This window comes from Periplaneta americana, chromosome 8, assembly GCF_040183065.1.
Source record: "Periplaneta americana isolate PAMFEO1 chromosome 8, P.americana_PAMFEO1_priV1, whole genome shotgun sequence".
In the NCBI taxonomy this organism is placed as follows: Eukaryota; Metazoa; Arthropoda; class Insecta; order Blattodea; family Blattidae; genus Periplaneta; species Periplaneta americana.
The window spans coordinates 25,967,501-25,982,440 of record NC_091124.1 but is presented as its reverse complement, the minus strand read 5'-3'; the positions used below and the strand labels follow the sequence as shown (position 1 = coordinate 25,982,440).

At 35.8% G+C, this 14,940-nt stretch overlaps 1 protein-coding gene across 1 annotated transcript in view; it reads left to right on the top strand.

The window, feature by feature from the left end:
* Positions 1 to 14,940, top strand: part of timeout (circadian regulator timeout) — a 369,648-nt gene that overhangs the window by 29,229 nt on the left and 325,479 nt on the right. The window contains exon 7 of the mRNA XM_069832667.1: positions 2,931 to 3,094. Coding sequence (XP_069688768.1) covers positions 2,931 to 3,094 — 164 coding nt within the window. The remainder of the gene's footprint in view (positions 1 to 2,930; positions 3,095 to 14,940) is intronic.

Here is a 14,940-nt window from a genome sequence, read left to right as displayed (position 1 = left end):
ACGAAAGTCTGATGGTGCAAGTCTGGACTGTATGGTGGATGCTGGAGCACCTCCCAACCAAATGTGTTTATTTTCTCATGAACAGAAGCCAGAACATGGGGTCGAGCATTATCATAAAGAAGTTTGACATCATCAGCATTAATGTTACAGCATTTGTCACGAAGGGCATGACGCAACTTTATCAATGTTTGAATGTAGGCTCTAGCATTCACAGTGGTTTCGTGTTTAGCAAAGTTCACAACAAAACACCATGCATATCCCTCAAACTGTCACAAGCACTTTCTTAGCAGATTGCGTCTTTGAATTTTTCTTTACTGGGGAAGCAGCATGTTTCCACTCCATAGAGGTCTGCTTTGTTTTGGGCTTGTAATGGTACGCCCAGGACTCATCACCAGTGACAATTCCTTTCAGAAAATCATGCCCTCCTGCAGCATAACGCCATAAGTGGTCCAAGCATGTCATCATTCGCTGGCCCTTGTGGTCGTCTGTCAGGTTCTTAGGCACCCAGTGGGCACTAACTTTATGAAATTTCAATGTGTCATACACGATATTGTACACCGCACTGTATGAAATGTTGAACTGCTAGATAAGGTTCGCAGTTGGATCCGCCAGTTGTTCAAAATTGCTGCCTCAAGCCTGTGACATTCTGCTGGATTACAGCTGTTACCAGCCACCCAGAACATGGCGAATCACAAAGGTTCTCATGGCCGTCTCCAAAGAATGTGCACCACCTGGAGATGTTGCTACAGTCTTCCTCGTACATGCCACACATGTCTCTGTGAATTTCACTTGGATTATTATCTTTAGCCCGCAAAAATCGCACAATACTTTGCTGCTCTTCACAAGTTGACGAAGTAACATGCGCACCATCTTTGTTGCGTAGTTCACGCTTCTCTCGCTAGAGCTGCACATGCAAAACAAATTGTATCTGTCAACGAGTTAGAAAAAGATTAGCTCTTTCTAACTTCGTTGGTGTCTGTAGTGAAAACTTCAAACTATATCTCGGTGAAATGTCAACATCCAAGCCACAATATCAACACAGAAAAAAATTATTGTGTTACTTTCCGATCCATCCATGTAATTTATATTATTATTATTATTATTATTATTATTATTATTATTATTATTATTATTATTATTATTATTATATTCTTGTATATAGTGCAAACTATTGACAACATATCTGAATATCTGAGGTAACATAATATGAGCAATATGACAAACATTTTCCACCAATTCCTCACTATTTAAATAATTGTGAAAAAAGATACATAGCTATGTTTTAAATGTCAACCTCCAAGCTTTTGCAAAACAGAGACGTAAAAATATACAGAGCTTAGGATTTCGTATCAAACAGAACTGCAGTGAATAACCATCTTCAAAACGTAAAAACTGACAGTAACTGCTATAATAATTATTCCTTTTGATGAAAACATGTAAAAAAAAAACGCGCAGGAAAGAAGCTTTCTCACGAGATTAAAGACTCGTATCACTTGAAAACGTCATTACTCTTAATGGCTCCATATCAAAAGCATAAAAACGTTTGTAGAGAATCTTGGAATATCAATGAAGAATTTATTTGATGTACAAAATGCAATCCTCTAAAAGGCACGTAGGCCTATTGTTCGGATTATGGATGAAATGTGATGTGGTACCAGGTTTGTTAAAGTTCTCAGCCAGAATAGGTATGTGAAAAACTAAATAATAATAATAATAATAATAATAATAATAATAATAATAATTCTGAAATACTAAGTTTCATATCCTGTAAAGCAAATGATAACTAAAAATGTTAGTCAGTATTATTATTATTATTATTATTATTATTATTATTATTATTATTATTATTATTATTATTATTATTATTATTTTATAAATGAATTTTGTCTGTGATAACATAGGTTTTCTCAATCAAAAGATGTATTATTTCTCCAGTTCTCTTGATCTAGCTATTCTTCATCTGTCAGGTTTCTTTTCCGCATAATCTTTTTCATTTCCTGTGCTATGTGTTGTGATCTACCTCTCTTCCTTCTTCCTTCTGGTTTCCAATTAATGCTTCTCTATTTAATCTATTTTCTCTTCTCATAACATGCCCATACCATCTTAGCTGCATTTCTTCTAATCACTTTAACAGTATATATTTTGTAACATCCATTCTCCAGGATGTCTTTAAATATATTATTAGTCCTATGATTATTTTGCTTTTGAGACATGTTTTTGTTTCGCATGATATAGATAATGCAGCAGAAATCGATTTTTTTATTTTTATCGGTACTATAACTGATTCATGACAGTCTTCTGAGGTTTGTGAAGTCTTATAATTTAATTTTCGAAGACATGCCAAAATTTTTCCGAAATTTCAAAAGTTCCCGACCACATAAAACAATTAAATTACATGAAGGAGGTTTTATGTTTCGGGAGAAATGTTGTAGAAGTTACAGGATGTTTTTATGGCTTCAGTAAGTACTAGACAAAGGGTTGAATAGTTGAAAAGGTTAGGCAGTTGAGAAGTTGGAGAAGAAGAGACGCATTACTGAAAAACAAAATACCAAGTAAAGAAAGAAAGTGTAGAGAGGTAGGGGAGAAAAAAAAGGAGAGGAGTTAAGAAAGGCATTTTGCTACACAAAGGTAAAGTTTCCGTCTGCAATATTACTGTGGATCTTTATGAAAGTTTGGCAGCTTTTGTTTGCCAGAAAGTTCCTTGACTTTGCTTGTGTATGCCGTGAATAGAACAAAACAAGGAGGAAAGAAACTGTCATGGCGTATAGTTATAGGTAGTAGTTAGCCAATTTTTTTGCCTTTGCTTGTTTTTGACGGTTTTTTTTTTTTTTTTTTTTTTTTTTTTCCAGGTTCTTACAATGGTTCATTGCAGAGCAGTACAGAGGCCGTATATACGATAAATATTTCAGAGTTTTATGAACTATTTACAGATTGTGTCACTGATGCTTCGAGAACAGAACCCATCGCAGTTAGCAGATGCTTCTATTTCTAGAAGTGTTGAAGAGAAAGAACGTGATGAAGTGGAGCTGTTGGCAATTAGAGAGCAAGAAATCCGTAGAAGGCAGGAGAAAGTGAAGAAGTTTACAGGAGCCAGGTAAGTCAATCATATAATATGGTGTAGTCTATAATTTCATTGACTAAAACTGCAGTACAACTTCGATTATCATTGTTAATTCGTTGTCTCATCATTTGAACATTTTAAACCCATGTTTTTTTTTTTTTTTTCGTTGTTGGTAACTCTATAGCATCTATTAGATGCTTTATGGTTGTGCTAACTGATGGAGTTACTTGTCAACAATGTGATGCTGAAACGTGTGTTCAGGTTACTGCCCAGCAACAGTCCTGATGTATTAAAACCCATGTTATGACAACAATTTCATTAAAGAATATGATATATATATATATACTGGGTGTTCATTTCAAAGTGTGTCATGACGTCACTGTTGTGAGTCAGCGATTTGAAGCGAGTTTCAGCTTTCATGTCAGAGAAGTTGCCTATTAATCAAGGCGTTCAATCTGAACTTGAGAACGTGTACAGTATAACTTGAATGTCGTAGCAACAGATGGCGGTCTGTAAAGTCTGTGTGCTACCATAACCTCTTTCGAACTGTGTTTTGCGCGGGCAAGTCGTACGCAGGGTATTTGTTACAATCGATTGCGTACGGCAACATTCCACAACACAAATCAAAATGATCTGTGTCCATGTTGACCGTCCAAGTTAATGTCAACAAATATGTAAGTAATCGTCTTAACCCTCTCCACATATCCCGACAGTAAGAAAAAAAACTCACTTCAGTACGTGTTTCCAAACAGTTCACATTCTTGCCACTACTGGCATACTCGGTAAGTAATATTCAGAATGAATGCCGTACTTGTTAGGCAACTTCTCTCGCATTTAGGTAATACGCCTCTGCGGAAGTGTAGGAAGATTGAATTCTCTAGGCTCATCGGCTAGCCACATAACGACATACAGCGAGCCATGACACATTTTGAACTGAACACCCAGTATTTACATTATAACTTCGAATAAAATTATGTATTACAAGAAATTATTATCATTTCTTGATATTAATACTATCATGTTGACTTAATGTAACCATATATTGTTATATCAATTTTATTTATTTTAGTGCTTTAACAAAAAAGGCGCTCTGGTGTGATTTCGAAACAAGATGGAACTAATTATCTATTTTGATTTTTTCCACGATTATTTCCAACTGTAAGGTGAATGTCAGGTACTCCGATTATTGTTGCCAAATACTGTCTCACTGTCATTAATTCTATCACTGCTAAATAACTTTGCAGATCATACGATGTCCTCGAATAATTGATTACAAACCAGAAAAACTTAATAAATGCTGTGAAATCTCGTGTTTCATCATAATGTCTTCATGAGTTTTCATTAACTACAAAAGCTTGCATGATGGACTGCTAATTTTGCAAAGTTTTGATATTTATTTTTAAATCTGTAATTTTTTTCTAATCACTGTGCATGACATTTTGAATGTAGAGATTATGTCACAATTCGTTTATTTGCCCCAAAACTGCTAATAATATTTAAATGAATTTCTAAAGGAGTAACACATTTACAACTCTTAACTGTTCGCTCATTTGTAGCACTATTTTTTTAGTCATTTTGCATAAAATAAAACCATCACTCTAGCTCCAGACAGTCAAACAACTTCACTGATAGCGATGATTCTGCTTTCAGTAATCGGTTCCAAAAGTCCAAGCCTGGTTGTTAAAGTCACAACATTATGAAACACTCTGTTACGTGACTGAATGCTCGAGATTATGTGAATGTTAGTCATCAGGAGAAAATTACCAGCATATGAAACTGCAAGAAATGATGCCTAGCAAAATTTCAATGCTAATTTAATTTAATAGTATTGATTAATGATAGTACTTTGAGAGAGGAACAGAGATTAAGGGTGATTGAGAATAAGGTTCTTAGGAAAATGTTTGGGGCTAAGAGGGATGAAGTTACAGGAGAATGGAGAAAGTTACACAATGCAGAGCTGCACGCATTGTATTCTTCTCCTGACATAATTAGGAACATAAAATCCAGATGTTTGAGATGGGCAGGGCATGTAGCATGTATGGACAAATCCAGAAATGCATATAGAGTGTTAGTTGGGAGGCCGGAGGGAAAAAGACCTTTGGGAAGGCCAAGACGTAGGTGGGAAGATAATATTAAAATGGACTTGAGGGAGGTGGGATATGATGATAGAGACTGGATTAATCTTGCTCAGGATAGGGACCAATGGCGGGCTTATGTGAGGGCGGCAATGAACCTCTGGGTTCCTTAAAAGCCAGTAAGTAAGTAAGTAAGTAAGTAAGAATAATGATAATAGAAACAATAGTTGAAGATAATTGAACCTCCACTTTACTGTGGACACCAGTTGCATTTCTAAGTTACCATATTCACATAGTCACAGTGTATTTCTACCAGTCTTAGTTCAACTGACAGAAAGGTCAGTCTTGAATTTCTTCTTTAATTTGTCAGAGAATTTCTGTTTTAGAAGTAGGGAGAAAAAATAACTGAACATATCTTTCGGGACAGTTCTGAAAATAGAGCAGTTCCAAAATAACAGTTGTCTTGAAAGGCAGGAAAGTAATTTGGGGAACCAGACTCCATCTCAAATATGGCTGCATACTTTCTTATATCGTCGACCTGGTTGGCTAGTTGGTATAGCGCTGGCCTTCTATGCCCAAGGTTGCGGGTTCGATCCCGGGCCAGGTCGATGGCATTTAAGTGTGCTTAAATGCGACAAGCTCATGTCAGTAGATTTACTGGCATGTAAAAGAACTCCTGCGGGACAAAATTCCGGCACATCCGGCGACGCTGATATAACCTCTGCAGTTGCGAGCGTCGTTAAATAAAAACATAACATTTAACTTTCTTATTGAATGTATAGTTCACACCACTGTGATTTCTTTGACAGTGTTGTCAGACTAACAACTCTGAAATCTACACAAGTAGCAGCAAAATTCCACTAAATTCCATAGGTTCATACTAATAAACAAATGTATGAGAAACTGTAATCCAGTCTTTGTTTGTGAAATATTCCTTCTCTCCTGTTGCATGGTGCTGTGAAATTTTACAACAAAGCTCATTAAATTCAGAGAGTATCAACTGTGTGAGGTTAGGATTTTATCAGCTTATGTGTTGTGTGAAAGAAGATTAGAAGAGATTACAGCAGATTATGGATTATGTTTCGTACTTTTGTTACTTCAGAGACAGAAAATAAGCTTAGTGTCAAAAATTCCAGCATTTATCAAATTGTTATTTGGAAGCTGGTATTTCAGGCGAGCTAGAATATATGAAAGAGTAACTATGTTCTGCAGGGGGTAAATTCTGTAATCATTCAATCGAGTTTCTTGTTTGTGTTGGAAATAGAATTTGTCGATTAGTTCTTATACTTTCTCATATGAAGAAAATAAATATTAGAACTCCTACAAATGAAATTATAGATCCAATAGATGATACTACATTTCATGCTGGGAGTTACATTCACAGAAAAAGAAAAACTTTTCTCATTTCTACTGCTCTTGCATGAAAAATGCTTGCTGTGTTTTAAGTCAGGAGAGTATGGAGGATGTAACAATACAATAATATTTCGTTATTAGTTAGCCTACTTTTAACAAAATTTACGTGCTTTTCAAGTGTTGATATGATGATGTTAGCCATTGTATTGTAACAGCATTTCACATAGTTGATATAATCACATGTGTAGGCTAAACACTAGCCATCAGCAATATTAATTATTAGGGAGCAGAAAGTCCGCGAATTTTTAAATTGTGGGATAGAAAGTATTTTTCTTCATTTTTAAGGTGATTTAGCATGATTTTCTAGCAGAATTGAAAGTGCGGAAAAAAGCGAATTTCCTATCAAATTGCGAAATCATGAGAAAAATGCTGTTTAATGGCGATTTATCAGCAAAATGCTATTTTTCAAGTGAAAAGCGCATTTTATATTATATACACAAAAATTAAAGGCACTTTTTTTTATGTACGGTACACAAAACATGTCAATCAATTATTGTTTGCTTGATTTGATAAATTTCATATATCAATAATGAAGGTCCGATAATTGGTATACATATCGTAATATCGGTTATCAAGTTCTATATCAGTATTCTATATGGGCTTGGCTAAAATGCATCGCATTGGTTTACTCAGCCATTTGCTCCTTCATAAAATGGGACGAACAACTATAACTGTTCGGTTGACGAATCAAATATTGACATGTTTCCAGAATTTTCGAATATACCAAAACAAGAAATTTGAAGTGCATACAATTCATTTTAAGAAGCTTATTGAACAGCAGGTGAAAAATGAAAAATGTGACATAGTCAAAGTGTTTAATGCTTTAAGAACAGAGAATAAAGCATTTTCAGAATGTTGTTTGCAAGTATTGTGGACACCAGCAAACAGTGTTGACAGTGAAAGTGTTTTATCACGGTATGGTGCTGTTGTTTCAGACAGATGATGTAATTTGAAGGAGGAAAATGTTCAATTGTTCACAGTGTTATCTTTTGAGAAATGGAAAGGTAGAATGCACAAAGTTTTTTTTTTTTTTTTTGGAAAAAAATATATGCTAATTTGGAAAAAAAAGTAGATGCTAATTTCAGAAAAATAGATGCTAAAAATTCAAGTTCCTATTAATTGTACCCAGATACATACAGTTCGACCTGGAATTCAGTGTAGAGGAGCGCTATATGTTTATTGCTTCATAATACTGTCATCTACACATGTACCGGTGGCCTATAAATTATTAAATTCCATTTCCTAAGAATCTAGTAATAACACCGAATATTGTAGTTTTCAGTAAAGGCAGTAGAATTCACACTTTACTTTTTTTTTTTTTTAATACTCAGGAAGGTAATATAGATGATCTGACTGCAGAGCATTGCGGCATGGAATGTAATAAATTGTCTGGATGCCAGACATCTGGAATGTTGATTAATAAGAAACGAAATACTCTTTATTCCATTCCTGCCTTCATTCTCCTAGGAAATGGCTAGAAAATCGAGAAGGCTATAATGTGATGCAACTTGCATTCAATGGCAGCTTGTGGGTAAAAAACAATGTGTGTTACAATTTATAATGAAACGCAATGCTATTAAAATGTCCTTTCCATTAGATTCTGCATCTTTAAAATACAGCACCACCGATGTAGTTCAGTTATTGTTCAGTTAAATGTTTTTTTTTTCTCTTGTACGGAAGAGGAACCCACAAGCTTATGTATTGTATATTTTTAGTAGAGCCATCGATGTAGCTCAGTCGGCAGACTCGCTGGGCTGCTGATCCAGAGCTGCGTTCGGGCTTGGGTTGGATCCCCTTTTGGTCTCATTGAATGGTTTCTCCCGAGGTTTTCCCCAGCCGTGGGACTGAAGCCGGATGGTCTATGGCGAGTCCTCGGCATCACTTCATTGTGATTTGATTACCTGGTTTGGTTTTTTCCGAGGTTTTCCCCAACCAAAAGGCAAATGCCGGGTAATCTTTTGGCGAATCCTCGGACCTACCTCATCTCACTACATCTCGCCAAAATATTGTAAAAAATTGCAGAAAATTGTAAAAATTGTAGAAAATTACTAAATTGTAAAACTGTAAAAATTATAAAATATTGTAAAAACCTGTAAAAATTATAATTGTAATATTGTAAAATTTTGACTTGTTCCACATCTTAAAGCTTCATTGCTCATGTAAGATCTATGGAATATAATAAATGAATGAATGAATATACTGCAGCGTGAAACTCACTGTAAAATATTCCACCAACAGTAGATAACCTTATAGTTGGTACACAATCGTTAAATAACTTATTCAAAAATAATATTATAGACGGCCACTAATTGCTTTTTCACTTGAGTATTTGCTAGATTTAACAGTTAGAAAACTTGTTAATGCATTATAAAATTATTTTTGTCGAATTATTACATATTATATTAGGCCTATTGGGAGAGGAGTATGTCAAGGATACCCTTTATCATCTACCCTGTTCAGCATCTACTTGGAGGATTTAGTGAAGAACATGAGAGGAGTGATAGTAGGAGGAAGAAGAATAAAGTGCATAAGATTTGCTGATGATATGACGTTGTTAGCAGAAGAGGAGACGATGCTAAGGGATATGCTACTGGAGCTAAATGACAACTGAGAGCAGTATGGGATGAAGATAAATACAAATAAGACGAAGACCATGGTCACAGGAAGAAAAAATGAGGCAGTAGAGCAAGTGGACAACTTCAAATACTTGGGGTGTACTATAAGCAGTAACATGAGCTGCAGCCAAGAAGTTAAAAGGAGGATAACAATGGGAAAGGAAGCTTTTAATAGAAAAAGGAACATCTTCTGCAGACCTCTGGAAAAAGAACTAAGGAAGATACTAGTGAAGTGCTTTTTGTGGAATGTGGCATTGTATGGGGCAGAAACATGGACATTACGACGAAGTGAAGGGAAGCTAATAGAAGCATTTGAAATGTGGATATGGAGAAGAATGAAACGTGTGAAGTGGACAGACAGAATAAGAAACGAAGCTGTGTTGGAAAGAGTGGGTGAAGAAAGAATAATGCTGAAACTGATCAGGAAGAGGAAAAGAAATTGGTTGGGTCACTGGCTGATAAGAAACTGCCTACTGAAGGAGGCACTGGAAGGAATGGTGAACGGGAGAAGAGTTCGAGGCAGAAGAAGATAGACGACATTAAGATTATATGGGTCTTATGAGGAGACAGAGGAAGGCAGAAAATAGGAAAGACTGGAGAATGCTGGGTTTGCAGTGAAAGACCTGCCCTTGGGCAGAACATTGAATGAATGGATGGATGGATGAATGAATGAATGAATGAATGAATGTTGTTAATGTTATGTTTTATTTAATGACGCTCGCAGCTGCAGAGGTTATATCAGTGTCGCTGATGTGCCGGAATTTTGTCCCGCAGGAGTTCTTTTACATGCCAATAAATCTACTGACATGAGCCTGTCGCATTTAAGCACACTTAAATGCCATCGACCTGGACCGGGATCGAACCCGCAACCTTGGGCAAAGAAGGCCAGCGCTATACCAACTCGCCAACCAGGTCGACTGAATGAATGAATGAATGAATATTAGGCCTAATATAGCATTCTTCATTTAACATGCATGTATTTTGTAAAAAATACTAATTTTGTTTTGTGAAGTTATTTCATCATCATCATCATCATCATCATCACGTAGATTGTAGAGAAAATAGATTATCCATTAAATATAATCTGCACTGAGTTTGTATAATGGATGTTCTGCTGTAATTTTAAGAATTAAATTCTTTAAAATAATATATATAAAAGTAATTTATTAACATGGAGTAACAGCTTTTGTGAAAAGTAGTGTACCGGTATTACAAACTTTGTTAAAGAAGTACAAGTTATATTTACAACAGCATCTATTCGTTCTTTTATTTTGCTTTTACTGAAACACTCTGCAGTTTACTGTAATGAAACAATTAAGTAGATGATTCTGTTTTAAGATGATCATCAGAATTTCGCTTCCTGTTTGCATTGAGAGCCACAGACATTACAAGAACACACCTGTGTTTGGTTAGCACTTCAATTTCAAATGCTGCTGCGTTTCTTGTTTGCATCTCTCCTCTTTTTTTATTCTTTTCCCTCGTTTTTTATATCTTGTTTTGTGAAGTGTTTATTTTAACTGTGGTGTAAGATAAATGAGTTTGTATGGGGGATAAAATGAAAGGGAGGGATGAGAATAAAAATTAATCAAGTTCAGAACCTGCAGCCATAAATTCAACTTGTAATTGTGTGCTTTTATTCTTTTCCATTGTTACAGACTGATGGAGAAAGGTTGCTGGTTAGCAAATATAAATTATTTCGTTATAAAACACACACATAGGTTTCAGACTAAAAGTAATGTAGATTTTAATTAAAAGAGAAATGTAATTGTAGCGATAATTAAGTGCTTAAAATAAGTCATTGTTTCCCAGATTAAATTATTTAAATTTTGAACCTCTTTGGTCTTGTTTGGTGTTACTCCCCAACACTATCAGAATCCAAAAGGTAAATTATAATTTTGTTGTAGCAGAAGAATACTTAACATATTATGAAGAATAAATTGCTTTTATATTATTTGAAGCATAACTACAACTTTATTAATAGCTGTTTTCGTTAAATAACTTATTCAAAAATAATATTATAGACGGCCACTAATTGCTTTTTCATTTAAGCATTTGCTAGATTTAACAGTTAGAAAACTTGTTAATGCATTAGAAAATTATTTTTGTCGAATTATTACATATTATATTAGGCCTATTGGAAGAGGAGTACGTCAAGGATACCCTGTTCAACATCTACTTGGAGGATTTCGTAAAGAACATGAGAGGAGTGATAGTAGGAGGAAGAAGAATAAAGTGCATAAGATTTGCTGATGATATGACGTTGTTAGCAGAAGAGAAGATGATACTAAGGGATTTGTTACGGGAGCTAAATGACAATTGTGAGCAGTATGGGATGAAGATAAATTGCTGATTTAGTATTTACCAAGTAAAGTGTGTCAAGAGAGTGAGAGTGAAAACAGAGATTTTTGTGGTGTCAGCGATAGAAGAAAAAGAAACGTAGGTAATCAGCTGGAAAAGGTTAAGGAGCCTAAGAAAGACGATAAGGGGGAAAAGGAGGGTTAGTAGTAAGAAGACGGAATTCAGATAATGTGAATAGAGCAGATTGAAATATACTGAATAACAAGTGTATTGAATGGACATGGAGGACAGAGTGGATGAGCAAAGAAAGTGTTGAATATGTGTCGGTCACTAAACATCTTGATATGTAAAAGTTGTAAATAGTGTAAGAATGGGTCTGCTGGCCCGAATACAGAAATATGTTGTTTTTTAATGCCAGGCGTTTGACAATAAAGTCATTTGACCTCTTGCACTCCAATATTTTTCAAAGATATTATCATGACCAGCCACTAAAACACAGATTTTGAGGTGTTCCGAATCCATTTCTTGGTTTGAGTTGCACAATGGGCAATTAGGGGACTGATATATTCCAATTCTATGCAGGTGCTTGGCCAAACAATCATGGCCTGTTGCCAATCTAAATGCAGCTACAGACGATTTTCGTGGTAAATCGGGAATTTTTGATACATAGAGTTCCATTTTTTTCCTTGGAATTGTGTTATCAAATTTTGTTTGTTGAAGTCTAAGTATGTAGATTTAATAAATCTCTTCACAGAGTAATACGTAGATTTAGTAACAGGCCTGTAAGTAGCAGTGCTGCCCTTCTTTGCTAAAGCATCCGCATTCTCGTTTCCCAGGATTCCACAATGGGATGGCATCCATTGGAATACAATTCTTTTATTGAGTGATATTGAATACAGAAATATGAAGGACCAGCAGGACTGGAGAGTTTGGTGTGAAAATAAATCATATCCTATCATATCATATTAATTTGGTCTTTATCATCATTTCCATTGGATTAGACTGACCAGATGTCCCAGATTTCCGGGGACAGTCCCTGGTTTTGAGTTGCTGTCCCCAGGGGCCAAATGTCCCCATTTTGTCCCTGGAAATTAATTTTGTTCCCAGAATCTTTGATTTTGTTTCAATAACATTTTACACGTAAACATTTAAGGATCATGAGGGAACTTCTGCAATTCATGCACATTTCTGAACGCTTCTCAGCATCAGACAAAAGAACCAGCCAGCACAGTATGAGATATTCTGCACTCTTTGAGAAGAACATAGCATCTTTATCTTTGATCATCTTAGCATTCGCGTTGTGCAGAAGTGTTAAAACTGCCGCAGCATTAATTTTTAAGTAGTTCTAAAATTAGAAATTTTGTGACAAACCAACAGGTGAAAAGTGGTATGATGTTTTTCAACATTTGAAAAAAAAAAAAAAAAATTCATTGCGTTTGAAAATCTTCTCAAAATAGTGTCAATCATGTGTTGTCCAATCAGTAATTCATTAGTTGAAAGGCTTTTCTCTACAGTGAACTCAATCTGAACTCATGAAAAGTCGAGAAAGAAAGTTGAAACAGTTAAAGCTTTGTTAAACGTACAAGTGAAAACAAACTTTCATTCCTCATTTGAAGAACTTAGCATGAAGCAAATGGGAATTAACAGATCCTTAAAAAGATACCTTCTTCAGACAAGTACTTGTAAAATGTGTGTGTTAGAGTTCAGTGTGTACAATATTATGTGAAAGACTTCCATGCATGTGTCAGTACTGAAATTGAATTCTTAGTGACTATAATTATCTATACTGGGTGTTCAGTTCAAAATGTGTCATTGCTCGCTGTATGCCGTCATGTGGCTAGCCGATGAGCCTAGAGAATTCAATCTTCCTACACTTCCGCAGAGGTGCATAACCTAAGAGGCAGAAAAGTTGCCTAGCAAGTACGGCGTTCATTCTGAAGAGTACATACCGATACATACGGTAACACCAGTAGTGGCAGGAATGTGAACTGTTTGGAAATAAGTACTGTCGGGATATGGGGAGAGGGTTAAGACGATTTCTTACGTATTTGTTGACATTAAATTCGACGGTCAACATGGACACGGAGCATTTGATTTGTGTTGTGGAATGTTACCGTACGCAACCGATGATAACAAATACCCTGCGTACGACTTGCTGGCGCAAAACACAGTTCGAAAGAGGTTATGGTAGCACACAGACCGTACAGACCGCCATCTGTTGCTACGACGTTCAAGTTATACCGTACACGTTCTCAAGTTCAGATTGAAGAACGCCTTAAATAATAGGCAACTTCTCTAACATATAAGCTGAAACTCGCTTCAAATCGGTGACCCAACAACAGTGACGTCATGACACACTTTGAAATGAACACCCAGTATATAGAAGGTACGTGTGTTTATGCAATTAATTCAAAACGTTAAGATTCTCCACAGATTTAGTGTGCAAAGTTCTATCATTGGATATACTGTTACATGTATTTTCTCCCCCTTTTCAATGGAGAATGACTAGATAAGCGTTTGTGGTTTTTCTTGAAATTGCCGATGTCCCCTGCTGAACTATAAAAAATCTGGTCAGCCTACATTGGATCTAAAATAAGCAGGTTGTAATTCGGATTGATTAATTAATTAGCTATGCCTAGTTTATGTAGCTCAGGATGGCCGACATTACTGATGTCATGCACATGTGCGTTTTTAATTGAGAATACTTTAACTTTATTCCATGGAAAATATTGAGTATTTGGGTTATAAAACATGCTAGATTAATTGACAAACACGAGCACTCCATTATGAATCACTAACAACAGCATTGCATCATGATCTAACATCACCGTCATTCATTACAATATAGACATCACTTATAACATTCAAGGCACTTTTCTTTATTGTCTCCATTAACTTAGAAATATTAAATATCCCATCACTAATGTTGAGTTTGCAATATTTGCAATCAGCCATCTTGTCTCTCTTCACATGACTTGAAAAACCTCTCAATAGTAATGTCGTTATCGAAACAGCAATAGTGCCAACATCTGACAAAGTCACCAGCATAGCTCAGTCGGCTAAGGCGCTTGCCTGCAGATCCAGAATTATGCTCGAGGTCAAGTTTGATTCTCGCTTGGGCTGATTACTTGGTTGGGTTTTTTCTGAGGTTTTCTCCAACCGTAAGGCAAATGACAGGTAATCTATGGCGAATTCTCGGCTTCATCTCGCTATCACCACTCCCATCGACACTAAATAACCTCGTAGTGGATACAGTATCGTTAAATAATCAAGGGAAAAAAAAAAGAGAAAGAAAAACATCTGACACACGAAAAGAGCAAATGAAATACTAGTAGAAATGAAAAATAAGCATATGTGAGACTCTTGGCTGAGGAATTACTTCAGTGACAGGTCGAGATCTGTGACAGATAGCCCTGAGGTCTATAACGCATAGTCCCTGGTTTGTAACAAATAGGCATGAGATCCGAATGTGAAATGT